We start from the raw sequence: 17,778 nt of genomic DNA on the forward strand, positions 1-17,778 counted from the left end.
AATATTCTATAGTAGTTACTTGTCAAAGGATTAATATAGTGTTCTTTATATTCGATATTTAAAAAAAAATAATGTTATCAATTAGGAAGATATTTTTTTTTATTTGTATTTATTTCTATATAATCACTGATTTCGACCAATTTTGACTTTAATTTTTTAGTAGAGAACCCTCACTTAAAATTGGAGAAAAATGTTTACCCTTTTTAAGATCACTCTTGATTGAATAAAATTTTTTTATGCGTTGGTGATCACCAAACAGGGTCAAAGTTATCAAGATAAAAATAATGAAAAAATGTAGAAAAATATTTCGAAGAAATGCTTCATGTGTGTACCAACACACCGCAAAACTAACACTGAGTGTAAAATGAGTGCGCAAACTAATTGGTAAAGAGGAAATATCCTCAATGAATGATTAAGCAAGACAGAAAGATGTAACGACTTGTTTATTTTATTGTGTCTGTCCTTTGTTTTGATATCTTCAAACAAAAATAACGCCAATAGAATCAAAGATAAACAATAATTGCGGCTAATCATTGTTTTAAGAACATGTTAGAGTAAAAGTCAAAACTTTTATTCAATATGGACGCGATACATTTGCTTATTGATTGTCAAAAATATATCACAGATTCGGAAGTTCTCAGACCGGGTTTTTTTAATTTAATTTGGCTTGGACACGATTGACTTGATACTAGTAAGTTATTTGAAATGTTACAAAAGACTACAGACTACAGTAATAAAATTAGTTAAAAAAAAAAAATATAAAATTTTCCTAGGATCAGATAATAACAATACAATAAGCATATTGTAGTCTAATGCTATTGTTAGACAACAGACAGGTTGAGTTAATTATGCCGAGGTCACATACATTAAGATTATACCTATAATTGCTTGAGCGACTCGACTGGTCAACCGATTTGTCTGCCAATTTGTCGTGCAATTAGTCAACTTGCGGTCACTTCCGGCCAAACTATAAATAAAACGGTTGACTAGGTGCGGCACGTAAATTAATTAGAGCACTTTTTTTTTCAGTTTCAGCAAGAAACACTTCATTCGACGCATTATGACTAATTTTGAACGTATAATATTCTTATATTATTAATATTCTTATATTTATATTTTTTTATATTTAAATACCATGAAAATATTACGTATACAATAATCACAATAATATTCTATTTCACGGAATTAGAAAATTCAGGTGATTGGATCCATTATAATATATTCCATATTAAAAAAAAGATAGGTACAAAAAGTACTTAAAATAATGACATCCAAATATCCAATAGTGCAACTTCATGGAAAACCATTGTTATGTATACCTTTGGATATGAGTAAAAATATGTATGCTTAAAATTGTGTCGAACTATCTTATATAACGTACCACTAAGCTAAACACACGATACCGATGTTTAACTTTTCTTAGCAAGTTGTAATTACCGGCCGTAAAGCTACCGAAGGCACGAGCCAGGCGAAGCTCCAGCTCGGCATTATTACCAGATATTACACTTATGAACAACCATTAAAACTGCAAGGAACTTATCCCGTTACATATGCATGCAGTTTCGAGCCGAGTTTGAACCGGGTCATTCATAACCCCAAAGTCTGTACGACACACAACCGATTAGAACAAAGCGAATAATTTAGTTGAATTTCTAAAATAATTTAACGTTAATGTTACGAGTAGTTGAACTAAAGTAAATAAATTATTATAACAGATGAAATATTTTGTAAGAAAAACGAAAATCACCGTAGAACGCGATCGCGAAATGACATAAAGTGTCATTGACATTCATAATTACAGCATTTAATTTTGATACACATACGCTTATTAAAATTAGTGAGATACGAAGTGGCTTCCTGCAGATTCGTTGTCAAATTCGTTGATTATTATTGACGGAACTTTACTAAAGAGAGTGGATTATTTTCTGTAAAAGAAAATTCTCAGTTATATGATCAAATTGACAAAATCGCTTCAAGCCAGCAAATTAACATTATACATTATTTCTAAAACTATTATTGGCATTAAAATAGTTCTACTGGATTGATTAAAAAAACGGTTCAGAATATAGAGAAGCTTACTCTTGTTATATTCAAAATATTGCTCTTACTTTGTTAGGATACTTCAATTGATACATAGATACATATGGAGTTAAAAATATTTTCCACGAAGATGATTAAGACAGTGTGTCTCCGATCCCTAGGATGCCGGGCAGACTTTCGTATACTTTGGACGTTAGCCAGGAGTCTTTTTGGCCTCAAGATATCATTTGCAACTTCTGTAATACTAGCGAATTCCTGTGTACTGAACCATTGCGTAATCGTCTAGATTCTCAGAGAGATAGCACTGCAATGTTGTTTCGTAAACATTTGGTGACGACCACAGTTTCAGACGTTCAATTCCATAAAGTTATTAGTTTTGCTATGTTTAAATCATGACTTAAAAACAAGTTGAAGAAGATAAATTTATTATTGACAAAACATATTATATTTATAAAATAAAATAGATGGTTACGACGGTTATTATAATTACACTTTCAACCTCTGTATGAATGTGTATTTATTGTTAGAGGCAAATGTCTTATTAAGCCGTCTAGTTTTGTCGAAGTGTCGTCGATGACAAGGGGTGTGATTAACTCGTAGGTAACGTGTTAGTAACACCACTTGCTTAGCGCAATTATTTATTTATAACAGGTTTTCCTTCATTACAGACTTAACAACCTTTTACGTCTCCAATAACTTCAGTCAGTGTTTTAATTTATTATTCGTCTATTTAAAATCAGCATTTAATATTCCTTAAAAAAATATTTCTATTAAAATGATCCTTAAACGTGGATGCAACGGGCACACGTTGAACGCACTTGAGTGAACAATTTAACTATTAGGGCCGGGTTCCGCTCCTTGCGGAACTCCTACTCAATTGGTCGGCTAACGAGGAAACAATCTTGTACGAGTTGTACGCACACCGCTTGCGCAGCTAGGCAATCTCGAATGGGACTCGTACATAAAGATAAACTGATTTATTTTACTGTATCGAAATAAAATAATTTTAATATTTCTCTACAATAAAACTAGTCGAACATTTATGAATATATACAATATATACTTTCTACCACGTAAAATATTTTTCCTAATAATTTATTAATTGTATCTTTAACATCAATTATTTAAAATAAACGGTATTTTTGGCTTATTTATAATTTTATATCCGAAAATATATTCAGCAAGTGTTGTTCATAATATAAGATGTAGTTTTGTAACGAACACTTTGAAAGAATCGGTATCTAAAATAAACAACTGTGTCATTTACGGCTTAGCAGGCAATAAAATAAGCAAATATTTTTGTTTACCCTTGTTTTTATTTACTTAAGGAAAGGACACTTGTTGAAGATTAGATTTTGCGACGACAAAAACAAATGAAAAAAACAGTATGCTTACAAATTACATTATTCAATTTGAATGGTAATATTTTTAAATGTTTGCCACATAACAGGCTTGAAGACTTCATAATAATAAAATCATAAATAAGTATTAATATTTATATTGCATACAATAAAAAGTGTTACTGAATGTTATCGATAATTACAAACAATCTGTGTAAAATTTCGTGGAAAAATACAACACCAATTTTATCACAAGTCGAAAAATAAAAGTAATATGATATTTCATTTTCGTTTGTTAATTCAATACACACTTTATATCGGGGGAAGTGATGACATACACGCCGATAAGAATGGATTATTAACAAGCATTTGCTATATTGTTGAAGGGAATCACTAACAGAAAATTTACAATGACATATTTTTATAGTTGGAACATCTAAACCTAAATTCGATATCCAATAAAAAAAAAAGTTTTTTTTATTTTAATCTGTGACCAGTCCCTTAGTTGATGTTTGGGAGGAAGAGATAATTTGATGATAGTCTGTGGAAGGAACTAAGTACAGTGCATCGGGCCAATGAGATGTTTTGACGGTGCGTCTCCGTAGCGAGGATGTCTCTATTCAACCAATTGAGCCGGGACCGTTTATCATTTTCTATTATAGTTTTAGACTAGGACATTATAAACTGTTCTAATTGTTTCTTAAAGTGCAATGCGATACTAATCTACGGATACATCTCTATATTTTCAAATTATAATTATGAAAATTTAATTAAATCAATAATAACAAATCAATATCCCTTATTAATTATTATTAGAATCATAAAATAATCAAATATAGATTATAAAAGAATCAAATCGAAATAAACTTTACTCACGTATGTGAATCTTCATTTTGATGATTTATATACGTAGATATTAAGAGCTACGACTGATTCGGAATAAAAAAATAACCATGTAATATCTACAAGAAAAGTACCCACTACGGAGGAAATGTCAGTGATGCTTGCTGGGTTTGAACCCACAATCTTTAGTAGAAAATGTTTTAACCTCTGGCTACTTCGCCTCTAATTTTCTTCCAAGCAATAATATTGTACGTAAACTTTTAAAATATAATGTATAAAATTTTAATACCCATTTTAATTGATATCGTTTTAAGCGTGCTAATGAGCAATTTAGAAAACAAAATGTCGTTATCGTTACGCGATAAGGTCACCCCATAAATACGTCGAAAATCATCAATGACTCTACGAATAATTATCGAGAATTAAACGAACAGACCGCACGCCGCCATCACAAAAAAAATTAACATTACTCGTACCAGTATCTGCAGGAAACAAAAAAATCTTTAAGTTTAACTATAAAAGCACGCTCTAATGAACATAAAAACTTAAGGACGGAAATACATATAACATTATTGAGATAAAGCAATATTTTCCTTCAAAACATAACTGTTGTTTCTGTTTTTGATAAGAAACCAACCAGATGTGAGCTCAGTTATGAAGCCATTGTCCATACCACAGGCGGTTAACCGCAAATAACCGCAAATTCTTAAACATCTATAGAAATATTAATTAAGACGCTAATTAATACATATTTATCTTGGACTTTTGCCTTTTGGAAAATCCCTCATTAGAACTAACTGTTATTTAAAAACGTAATCTGAATAATTTTTATTATTATTCTATTAGGATGCGAAATTATCTGAAATTATTCGAAATATTTAAGCTATGTATCTTATTTATTTCCTATTAAGTTAAATACATACATTAATCATTTTGTTTATTTTAGGACTATTCGCGTACCTTTTTTGATTTAGTTCAATGTAGCTTTAATGAGATAAACGCGTTTTATATCAAATCAAAATATACTTTATTCAAGTAGACTTTTACAAGCACTTTTGAATCGTCATTTAACAAACTATTTAAGTTCTACCGAGAAGAACCGGCAAGAAACTCAGTAGTTACTCTTTTTCAACTTCTAAAAATACAGTCATGTTAGTTAAATACAATTATATATGTCTCCAAGTCAAAAAGCATTAACTCGACGCTTTTTTAACTTTTTCCATGTATATATTTATTTACTGACTGTTTTACATATAAGCGGGTTAACAGAATAAGGCTGTCTTCTTCTTTCGAATGTTAAATAAATCATAACAGGAAGTGAGATTACAATGTTTAACTAAACTGAAAGAAAATACAGTGATATTTTATATGAGTTTCGATTTAAAAAAAAACGTTCTTAACTCATAACTTAGACGGTATCAAATTGTAATGTGATACAATTATCAGTTTTCTGTTCGGGACAGGCCGGCGCGAGCGATAAAGACCAACGTTTTGCAACATTGTCCATATTACTCATTCGGCGTACCTATTGTGTATAATTAATACTAACTTTATTTATATAAGCATTTTCTAGAACACTTGCTTGTATTCGGGAGATTCTTTTTCATATATGTTAACAAAATGCCAGCAATCTTTGACGCTTTCTAGGTTCGCTTTGTTTGCCCAGGATATAGATATCCACTTTAAGCTGTCGTATCTGTTTGAAACTTTACAAATATTTCTTTAAGAGTCGCATGTAATTCAGTGATTGTAATGATCAATTAATTTCTTGGTGGTAGGGCTTCGTGCAAGCTCGTCTGGGCTGTACCGTGTCATATGTTGTACCGCCAAAGAGCAATAATTAGTATTATTGTGTTCCGGTTTGAAGGATGAATGAGCCTGTGTACTACAGGCTCGAGAGATATAACATCTTAGTTTCCAAGGTTGGCGGAGCATTGTTGATATGCGGAACTGTTAATATTTCTTACAGTACCAATCTATGAGCAGTGGTGACCACTTATCACCTGGTGGTCCATCTGCCAGTCCGACTGCCAATATAACATTTCAAACCTTTCCCTTCTGTCACGAGTATTATATTATACTCACTAGAGGGTCCCAACCTTTATTTGCTATGTACAACTTGATAAAGAATAAACTATTTTTCATTTTTTCAAATGTAATTTAATAGCACTATGTCTCTATGTAGTGTGATAATTTATAAAGTTGATAAAATATTAATCATAGCACGGCCTGTATATACTGCGCGTATAAGAGTATATAACAGAAGTAGGTATATGACAGCTATGTAATTTGCTAAATAACCTACTTCTTTTTGTATATACTTCTAAATCAATTCGAAGATTTTGTAGTATTAATCATAGATATACTTACCTATATTCAATAATCAAATTGTATTTATTTACAGCTAATAATTAAAATGAGGTTACAAGTTTGATTTAACCATACATATATTACAAATTAAAATATATATAAACTTATATGATGAGATTTGTTATGGAGTCGGCTTAAACATATAGTACTTATATATTTATGCTTCCGAGTATGAACATCGAGCTACTACAGTAATTTTACCAAAACAAAACAAAGATTTAGAAAAAAATTCAAATCAAAATCAAAATATTCCCTATGTATCGAATCCGTACAGTATTGAATTAGATGTGAAGTTACCATGAAAGATCTCGAATCCAGTTTTATTATCTCAGAAAACATTTATTAAGCATACTTTTCAATTAAATCACGTATTGGATGTAATAAAATTATCAACGTAAATATAACGTAATCGTACAAAAACCACAAACACATCCAACGATTCCGACACAAGTATTCGTTTTTTATCTCAGTAATTATTTCATAGCTCTTTAACTCTTTGTTACAAACAAAAATAATTTTCACCAAAGAACCTCTTGTGGAACGCAAACAATATCCAAAAAGATGCTTAAATATTCTTTCTCTTATACTAAATAATATGAGGCCATAATTATCTGCTTTTGTACATTCTTAGTTCGACTCTTTGCTTTACAGGCGAGCAGACTTACGAAATGAACGAAGTAAATAATACGATTGCTTTGATATTGGACAAAAAATAAAATAACTACGGTTTTTTTTTTTAATTCAACATTTTATCTTATTTACCTTTATTATTTTTAAAGTATTGCCTATTTTTTATTTCAAACTTTTCATATCAAACTCATAACTCCGGATATATGTAAAAAAAAAAAAATTCTTCGATTCTAATAAGAATGATTAGACAAAAAATATATTTAATTATCTGTGTATTCGATGTTGGATGTTTATATTACATTTTGACTTTGAATTGTAGACACCTGTATAAATCCTGTATAAATATAATTCACGTGTACGTCACAGCGATTTAAATAAATGATTATTCAAAATAAAAAGAGACAAAAAATATTTTCATAATTTGACCACGTTTGTAAAATAGTTTGAAGATACATTTATAGCGAAAGATAAGTCCCTAGCGTATAATAAAATTTAGTATTTTTACATGTATTTAAAATGTTGCATGTTTAACAAACAAAGACTAATTAAGGTTTTTCTAGGTGGCATGGTACTCGCATGACAGCGCAGATATGCTCGACCAATATTGGCCATATGTCACAGCGATACTGGTGTAGATAATGACGACTAATAAGTGCCTGTCTTCCCATTCACCACGCGAGGGTGGGCGAGTGTCGATAGATTAAAAAAATGCCTGTTTTATCGACTATAGCTTTGCCGCCAAAAGCGTCAACGTCAATTTTGACGCATGATCTCTTTGTCTTTCTAAAAAGTCGTATCGTATATGTCTTTGGAATTCTTCGAAATATTTTTTCTTAATTTATTGTATTGAAAGTGATAAATATGATATTTTAATAAATATACAATAACTTTATATTTAAACGTTATTTCGCTCTTAAATGTATACGTAAATATAATTTTCAGTTTCAACAAAACTAATATTATCTAAAATATGTAAGTAATTTATGTAATTATTTTGAATAAAAAAGGGTAAAATAAATAATCTAGAATTTATTTCTACATTATTTATTTTATTTAAATTTAAATATAAATAAATTATCATAGAAAAGAAAATTAAGCACAATTATCGATAAAGAAATATTGTGGCACTAGACAATTGCATTTATCGATATCGATTAAAGTCGCCGCACGCTTCGATCTTATCGCAGTTTTTATTCTCGTGATACCCGCCGATAAGGGAAATGTCCTTTTTCATAGAAGGCCGTAATGGCGTAGACACGCCATCCGAATCATAACTTATGCATACTGATTGCCGCTTCACCCTTTACTGGACACTATAGAATATTCTTTTTAATAATATCTAAATATTTACAGAAACAATGAGCATTTTTATAAATTATTACGTTTACCTTACTATACAATTGAGTTTGAAAGGTTTGCTTTGGTTTGATTACAAAGAAAAAACGCTGGGCTATGGCCATACCGATACGTTCAGTATTTTCTCGAGATTAACTTACAATCAATAAAAATGCATTGTATATGTTGTATAGTCAGAAATTCAGGAAGTGGTCATTCTATTATAAGTTTAAGCTTCTTACAGCACATACCATATACCAGACGCTCTTTTTGTCAGTCTACAGGCCTTCCTATTCTAAATTAGAACAAAATTGGAAACTGCAATACTGTTATATTGGAAACTGCAATATATTAATATCTGTGTTATTTAATTGAAAGAAACATCGCTGAGTTTCCTGTCGATTCTTTTTAGATTCTACATTCCGAACTAGCGGTACCTTTAGTTTTTGGAGACTTGAATACAGTAATTCTTGTTATGTAATCCAGTCCTAAAATAGAAAGTGAAGAAACTATTTCATAAAGACGTTTCAAAAGACGTAAATGAATGTATATTGAACGAAAAGTTATTGATAGATTTCCGCCGCCTTGTCCAACTATTTGTATTTAAATAAAACAAATGAATCATAAAGGATACGTTTAAAAAAAATACGTTAAAATATTTTAGAATCACCTTAAAATAACCGTCATCACGCGACGAAGCAACCATTAGGTACACGATACACATGCATATTACTTATCTTTCTATCTAGAACCTTTAATGACCAAAAGCTATTTCAATTCCGCGGAGTTTTTCCTTACTCATAATAAACGCTTCGTACATAGACAATGTAGATTACATAAAATATAATGGAATCCTTTCTCTATTTATATTTATTTAAACTCTATTTAAAATACAATTATAAAAATAGTTTACTTGGTGGTAGTCCTTTTGAAGCCCTAGGTAGGTAGGAACCACTCCCTCATCATATATGCTACCGCCAAACAGCAATCATAGGTATTATTGTGTTCCGGTTTGAAGGGTGTGAGCCTAGGTAACTACAGGCACAAAGAACTTTGTTCCCAAGATTGATGGCGCATTGGCGATGAAAATGGTTATGTATTTCTGACAGCGTCAATGGATGGTGGTGACCACTTACCGTCAGATTAGGCCCATTTATCCGCAATCGTAAAAAAAGACATGAATATAGCCATGTTACTATGTTACCTTATACCAGTTCATTCAGTTGTCGAAATTCGTTCATAATATTATTAATACGTTTATTTCAGAACATAATATACGAAACTATTTGCATTTTTTTTATTGCTAGGATTATAACTCTTCAATAGATAAAGAATTTAAAAAAAGAGAACATCAGTTGACAAACAGATAGAAACTAAACTGTTTTGTCATTGATTTTTTTTTATATCTAATTACATAACTTTTAGGCATAAAATTGTTATTTGTAACCGATAAGACTATATTAAGGTAATTTAATTTATGCTATATATACATATGTATATACCTATATTCATTTGATGAATATTTGACTCAATCACCACAATCAAACCACTAAACCGGTTTTGTCGGAAAATGTTTTAAAATATGTTTATTGTCCGATAAATAATTACTAACTTTAATAATAATAAATAATTATTAATTATAAAGATATTTTTACTTAAATATAAGTATTTCATTGTTATAACAATGTAAATTACATAATCTGTCATGTTACCACAGATATAAAACGCTCTTATGATAACGAAATATAAATTTCAAATATGTAAGAGCCATTTTTTTAAATCGTTTGATTTTTGTCACATCTTTCTTCAGTTAGTTTTTTTTTCTGTACTATACATATGTCATTTAAATATGAAGTCTGTATACAAGGTTTAGTCAATCTTGAACAATTATCGCGTTAATTAGTAATAATTATCAATAATTTACGTATTAAGGAAACGTCGTACTGAAAAGCACTATATAGTTTTAATATATCACATAAAATGGAACTACTTGCTTATATGTATACGTATGTCTAAAATTAATTGTATTAATAGAAAATATTTATCTGTATATAAGTCATCAAATTAACGTTAGATATTGTAACCCCTTACACGCACATTTTCAAACTGCAAATAAATATCAAACACCTGCGATCATTGTCTTATGGACCCCTACACCATATGGTCCAACTGACCATAAGTCACCAGTAAAGAACAATAAACAAATGCAAAGGTAATTGCGAGGGTGGAAAGCATTCCCACGCATTCCTGGACACTTCCACGAGGGTACATATCGCCATATGCCACCCGATAGTATCGTAGTCTTATTATTTTAATAGCTCGATTAGGACGTAACGAGTTCAATGACATGACACTGGACATCATTATTTTTTTTTTATATGTGTGAAAGATATTTGTAACTCTAATAATTAAAAGTTTTAAAAAAATATATATATTGTACGTAATTCGTAAATACTTTTATATTCCATTCAAAAAATTTTTATTTTTTACGTTATCTCGAAACAATTTACATTTATTTGAATAAAAATAAAATTTATGTAGCTATGTAGCTATTACGATAAAAATAATTCAAAGTTTCCATAAGATTTTTCATCCTATTGAATAGGTTATGTTACTGAAATGAAAAAATCATGAGCCTAATCATTTAATTATTTATTTTTACAATATTATTCAGTATACTTAGTAGGTAGCTTTACTTTAAATAGTTTGTTAAATAAAGATTCAAAAGTGCTTGTAAAAGCCTACTTGAATAAAGTATATTTTGATTTGATTTATATCATAACAAGGATGCCTGATCTGATGAATGTCATCTGCTACTAATTCTCCGAAATTATTCAGACTTTACCCAGTGCTTTTTTTATGACATAATTATAAAGAGGCACAAATACATTATTCCCAAAAATTTTTATATACATACAAACATAATTCTCATAATTCATACATAATTTTGACAAATTAAGGTGATTATATTTTTAACGTCCATATTAAGTTTTAGACGTTATTTGATAAGACGTTAATTAAACAAATATTCGAATGATCTCATTACATAAGGATAAATTTACTTTTAGAATTATTGGAAGTTTTATATTGGATAAAAATTCACAAGGTAAGTATTCAAATAAATTAATATTTAGTCAGTTACAACTACATTTATTGAATATGTAGTAGCTAGTCTGTTTATAGTATCCAATAAAAAAAGGTTCGTTCATTCGAGATAGATGAAATATATTCAAAAAAAAATTATTATAAACTCGATCTGATCTCTGCTCAATATCGATATACTTAAATTTGTTTAAGTATTGTACATCATATATTTATAATAAAATTTAATAATCATTTTTTGACTATCTTAAATATAAATTACTGTATTAAAAAAAAAACAGGTATTCGGTAGGTATTATTAACTGCCCATTGAATTTTAAAACTAAAATATGAGATGGCAAATCTTCCCGCCTTTTTAATTAAGCAGAAAATTTAAATCGTCAGTTACAATTTAAAAAAAAGAATACGATTGTCATTTAGTATATAGAGAATATGTCAAAATGATAATTCCATTCTGTGGATAAAAGTTACCTGGATACATAACGGCATTGGCAACGATAATTACTTATTAAGTTGGTCGTAGTTTTTTTTTATTTTATCATATTTCAATCCATGGGAATCGTGTGTTAGCGGAAAAGCAACGTTTCCGTAAAAATTAGACGTCGTCGGGTCACGGCAAATTAAACAGGGGTAGTAATAAGGGATGAAATTTCTTCAATATTTATTATATATGAAAATATATTTACTTTATAGTAAAACTTTACACTGTACATAGTATTTACAATTATGACGTTTGATACAAAGCATTTATTATCTAGTATAGTTTTAGTAGTTTCATCGTCTTTTTTTTAAATTTAGAATAAATGTACATTTAACTTTTTATTTAGTAGCTAATTTTTTTTTTACGATTAATATTTTATACTGTTTTTTTTTTATCAAACCTTTGATAGAATTGTACACCCCTAAACGTGCGATATGGAAAATCAACAGGTCGTGTCGGGAGCACATGCCTACACAGCTTATGGGGTCCGTTTATATCTTACGATTAATGTTATAAAAAATAAATTATTACTCGTACATTATGAAAAATAATCTAAACATTTCATATCATCTCAGCAATAGACATGAAACGTCGTTGCAACATTCATTTTGTCAAAATGATTTATTTAAAATTAATCTTAAAAAAAAAAAACGAATACAAATAGATGTTTGATATAACTACTTATTATAATTTAAAGATAATAAAAATAAAACAAAAATAATAATTCTAAGATATTTCTGACTTCTTACCTATTTTCAATAAGGACTTCGTACTCACGGTCGTTGCAATACTTCGTAATATAGGACTAAAGCAATAATTTTTAATTTCAAATAAATTAAATAGTCGCTGGGTATAAAAGGCACTGGATACCCTGGTCATAGTTTGACAGTGCATTGCTTATTCATGACGCGGTAATTATCGGAATTGTTTCGAGCAACACGATGGAATTACGATACCTGACTTTTTTTTAATAATAAACGAGGGTTGTACCTTGACTATAGTGTAATGTCCCTGTTTTATTTATGAGTAACAGATATTATATAGGAATGCAGAGAAAAAAATATCACGTATAAGTATAAAATCGTAAGTAAAATTAATAAGAGAACACGTTGCCTGTCATACGGGTTTTATTTAAAAATCGAAAAGAAAATAAAATATAAACAAATATTTTTTAATCTATTTAATGGTGTGATTCTATTTTTAAATATAATTTTATTATGTTTCTTGTGCGCAGTTAACGATGAAACATCTATATAAACTTATGTATGAAGTCAACGCTGTCCAATAACGTCCGCATGTACCGTGACCGTCGCAAGCTGGTGGTCACAGCATCGGAAGTCATCCGCTATTGATAGCATCTCATTGTGCGCAATAGCCGGATGTTGCTAGAGACGCGAGATGTGTCCGTCTCCAATACAACGACAAACGAGATTCATTACAATATATATATATAATTTTAAATTAAAAATAGAACGTTTAACTTATATTAAGTCTTAATAAGTCTTAATTACTTTCTCTATTTTGCCGTTATTTAACGAAGACCACGAGATCACTACTAATAGATTTTTCTAATATACCTACTCCGTTTCAAGATATTAAGTCGTTGCTTGATTTTATTTTGCTAATCCAATCCAATCCAATGAATGAATTCGTTCTAAGTTCAGACACCATCAGATACTTATTTAAGTTTCCCAATATATTATTAACTTCATTGGTATATAACCTCTTTATATGTCTGTAATATATATATTATATAAATACTCATATGTATTTTAATGGAATTCTTTAAATCTACTAACCAATACATATTTATAGTAGTTTAAATTATATTATATATTTTCTTATAATCAACATGTAGTACACGAAAAAAATATATGTATAAAATCGTATTATAATAGGCAGCAACAAACACTTACAATCTATATAAAAAAAAGTGCATAAATTAATTACTCTGAATAATTCTTATAAGATTCTGTAAATTTTTACGGAATAAGGTAAACATAATCATATTGTAATCAAATACATGTTGTATTTGTATATGTATATGAAATACGATTTAGACAATGGCAACCTTTAGGTATTTTGAAGAAGTACGTTAATACTATAATAAGAATTTGCAACCAATGAGAACTTCATAATATTTATTCTTATTGGAAACAAACGACTGGCCTATATACTGTGATTAATATAATAAAAAAATATAATATACATATGTTTGACCCGACGAAGTATAATTCACTTGTAATGATATCGTGTCGTGTTTTAATGGAGTCGTGTGATAACACCGCATGTCTCACAGAATTATTTCTGACATTTTTAGATTCATTGTCCTCCATGAATACGAAGTCACGCTCCAAAAGAAATTAATGCGGTTGATACATACGCTCGGCCTTTTGTTATGTTCGCAGCACGTATTTTCACATGCTGTTACCGTAACTACCTTTCAAATACCTATTCTGCTCTGACATACTTACATAAAGATTATTAAATACAAGCTATGTATGAACATACACTGCGCAATAAAACAATAGAGCGCCTGCGAGATGTCTTTTTTGAGTTTTATTCTAGTATGATGTCAAAGACGTGTGTGTTTCTAGAGTCGTAAGGTATCATTTCGACCTACTCTCTTTAATCTGTACGCGTATCGGTTACTGTCGGTAACACCTAGGTAATTTGCTATCGATTTCTTGATAACTATCTCTATTCAAACACGGAAATAGGCAAATTATCCTCATATCCTACCTACCTACTAATTTTGTATAATGTTTGAGTGTTTAGTGGACTAGTAATTACGATGGGTGATATTTAGGTATGCGAAATATTGACTTCTTGGAAAAGTTTTATTTACAAATTTTGGAAAGTAGCTACTTTTTTTAAAATGTTTATTTATAATAAATTTAAAATTTTATAACATACTATACTTATGAATAGGAAAGCATTAAATCGAGCTAAGGGCTCTGAGACATTGCAAGGCAGCGCGATAGGACGCGCGCCGCACGTCGCACGAGCAGGTGTGCTGATCGCGCTCCCCTCCTTGTTGCAGAGCGGGCGATGCGGCTCGAGTAGCGCGGTGGGGCCCAGCCCGCCGCCCGTCCGGCCAATTGGGGCCCGCCTCGCCTATGATGTCATCGGAGGAGGAGGCCGACTCACACGCGCCCTACTCGGATAAACTACTGAAGAAACAGAAACGCGTCAGACAGCGCGTGGACGCCGGTGAGCCGCGCAATTCTTATTCAACTCTCGCGACGAACGGACTCGCGCCCGCGCGCGCCGCACACATGAGTGGCGGACTTTACGGCGCCATCTTTGAGGGTCGCCAGCACTTCGGCCTTTTCGGTCCTTGCTACGCGCCGGCCGAAATGTTAAATGAATTGTTAGGCCGTGCGCCTAGGCAAGAGGATGCCGGCGATGAAGCTACGAGTGGAGATATGCTTCGAGACCGTGTTCTTCGCGACATCCTCCAAAGCCGAAAAAAAGAGCTGATGCGACTCTCCCCGGACAATAACAACGTACTTGCAAATAATAATAATGACGAACCAAAACAAGAGAAACGGTCTCCAGAACGGCCCATTTCGAGGGATTCTCGACCGGACCTTGACGATGCCTTGTTGACGTTAGACAGTGCCGGTGACTCAAGAACTTCACCACCCCCGACTCAACAATCATCAGAACCACTACTCGCACCCAAATCAGAACCCGAGGATCGTGACAGTGATGCTCAACGCTCTTCACCACGACCCCTTGATGTGAAACGTGCTCGTGTAGAAAATATTGTGTCGACAATGCGTGCTAGCCCTGCGCCACAACAACCACAAGTGAATGGCTGTAAAAAACGAAAATTATATCATCCGCAGCAACATGATGGTGCAGCAGAGCGCTATGGTACCAGTCATGGCAGTAGTGCACAAACAGTGTCGGACGATTCAGAGGACGATAGTGAGCGACCACCTATTCATCAAAAGATTGTAGAAAAGAATGCGTTAAAATCTCAGTTAAGAACTATGCAAGAGCAGTTAGCAGAAATGCAAGAAAAATATTTGCAGTTGTGCAATAGAATGGGCCAAGAGTCTGAGACGATTGATAACGATGGTGCTTCTAGTGATGTAGAACAAAACGATGATCCTATGCCTAAATCGGAACCTCCTTCACCTGTCAAAGAAGTGCCCCCACCGATACCCAATAGTGCAGCGCCGAATATGCTCTCACAAGTTATGACCAAAATGATGACTGCAAAGATTCAAGCTCACTCTGTAGCTCATGGTCACCTTCCACCTGGATTCAATGGGACCTTACCTCTAATGCCACATCTGCCTCCCGGAGACCATATGCATCCACCGCATACTCATCAACATCTTAACAACGCAGCTGCTATGTATCTTAACGTTAGTCAAAAATTGTTTTTAGAACAAGAAGCGCGAATGAAAGAGGCTAGTGAACATCAACAAAATAATCAACAACAAAGACCACAGTCAAATCAACACTCACCTCAGCATAGACAAATGGGTCAGACTCCTAAGCCTCCTTTATCATCCGAACTAGCAGAACGTCTGGATGCATTACGTAGCAACTCAGGATCCGTTGGACCAGTATCTGGTGCAGATCTAGAGGGCTTGGCAGAAGTTCTTAAAAGTGAAATCACAGCTTCGTTAACAAGCCTCATAGATTCGATAGTGACACGTTTTGTACATCAACGGCGAATAATGGGTAAGCAGTCCGAAGCAGCAGCGGCCGCAGCCGAACAACTGAACAAGGACTTAATAAGAGCTACTCGATTGATTGACAAGTCACCCACACCGAAGATGCCTGAGAGACCGTCTGGACAAATGTCAGGTAACCCACCCGTCCATCACCCTGGCGCGCCAAACGGCGTTCCTTTTATAACAAATAACCCGATGTTTATGAACCATATGAATGGCCCCCGTGCTCCAGGCGGTGTAGCGTTTCCGCTGCACGCCGAGGCGGGTGGACCTGGTCACGGTGCTCACATGCGGATTCCTACAGGCATTTTCCAGGCACCGCAGAAACCTCTCCAGCCTCACTTCGTCCCGATGAATGGACAATTCGATCGGGAGCAAAACCCTGACCCATCAGAGCCTTTGAGCCTTGTGGTCACTCCAAAGAAAAAGAGACATAAGGTGACTGACACGCGCATCACTCCACGAACTGTAAGCAGGATCCTGGGTGAAGGAGTTGGACAGTCGCCGGAGAGCAAGTTTCCGGAATCACCGTCACCGCGACCATTCCTAACGGGAAATTTGCCAACATCAGTTGCGATACCGAATCCATCGCTACATGAAAGTCAAGTATTTTCGCCGTATTCGCCGTTTTTCGGGGCGGGCGGTGGCTTGGCACGATCACCTCCAGCGCCAGAGAGGGATTCGCCACCACTGCCAAACTCGATGGTCCACTCTGTACACCATCGCGTCCTGGCAACGCTGTCCCCGGACTACCTGCGCCCTCACCACCCGCACGTACCGCATCATGCTGCCGCGCCTCACCATCCGCATCACATGGATGCGCAGGACCCGCACTCAGACTGCAACTCAACCGACTTGCCTTACGACGGAGTTCAGCCTACTATATCCTTTTCAAATAGAATAAAAAAAAAACTAAATAATTCTAAGTACAAATTCGCTT

General features: G+C 32.8%; 1 protein-coding gene across 1 annotated transcript in view; it reads left to right on the forward strand.

Annotated features, from left to right (window-relative positions):
* The window catches only part of LOC113396081 (homeobox protein prospero), a 94,935-nt gene that overhangs the window by 55,983 nt on the left and 21,174 nt on the right, over positions 1–17,778 (forward strand). Inside the window, exon 4 of the mRNA XM_026633863.2 lies at positions 15,185–17,720. Within this exon, the coding sequence (XP_026489648.2) occupies positions 15,261–17,720 (2,460 nt within the window). The 5' untranslated portion in view covers positions 15,185–15,260. The remainder of the gene's footprint in view (positions 1–15,184; positions 17,721–17,778) is intronic.

This window comes from Vanessa tameamea, chromosome 19 (assembly GCF_037043105.1).
Source record: "Vanessa tameamea isolate UH-Manoa-2023 chromosome 19, ilVanTame1 primary haplotype, whole genome shotgun sequence".
NCBI lineage: Eukaryota > Metazoa > Arthropoda > Insecta > Lepidoptera > Nymphalidae > Vanessa > Vanessa tameamea.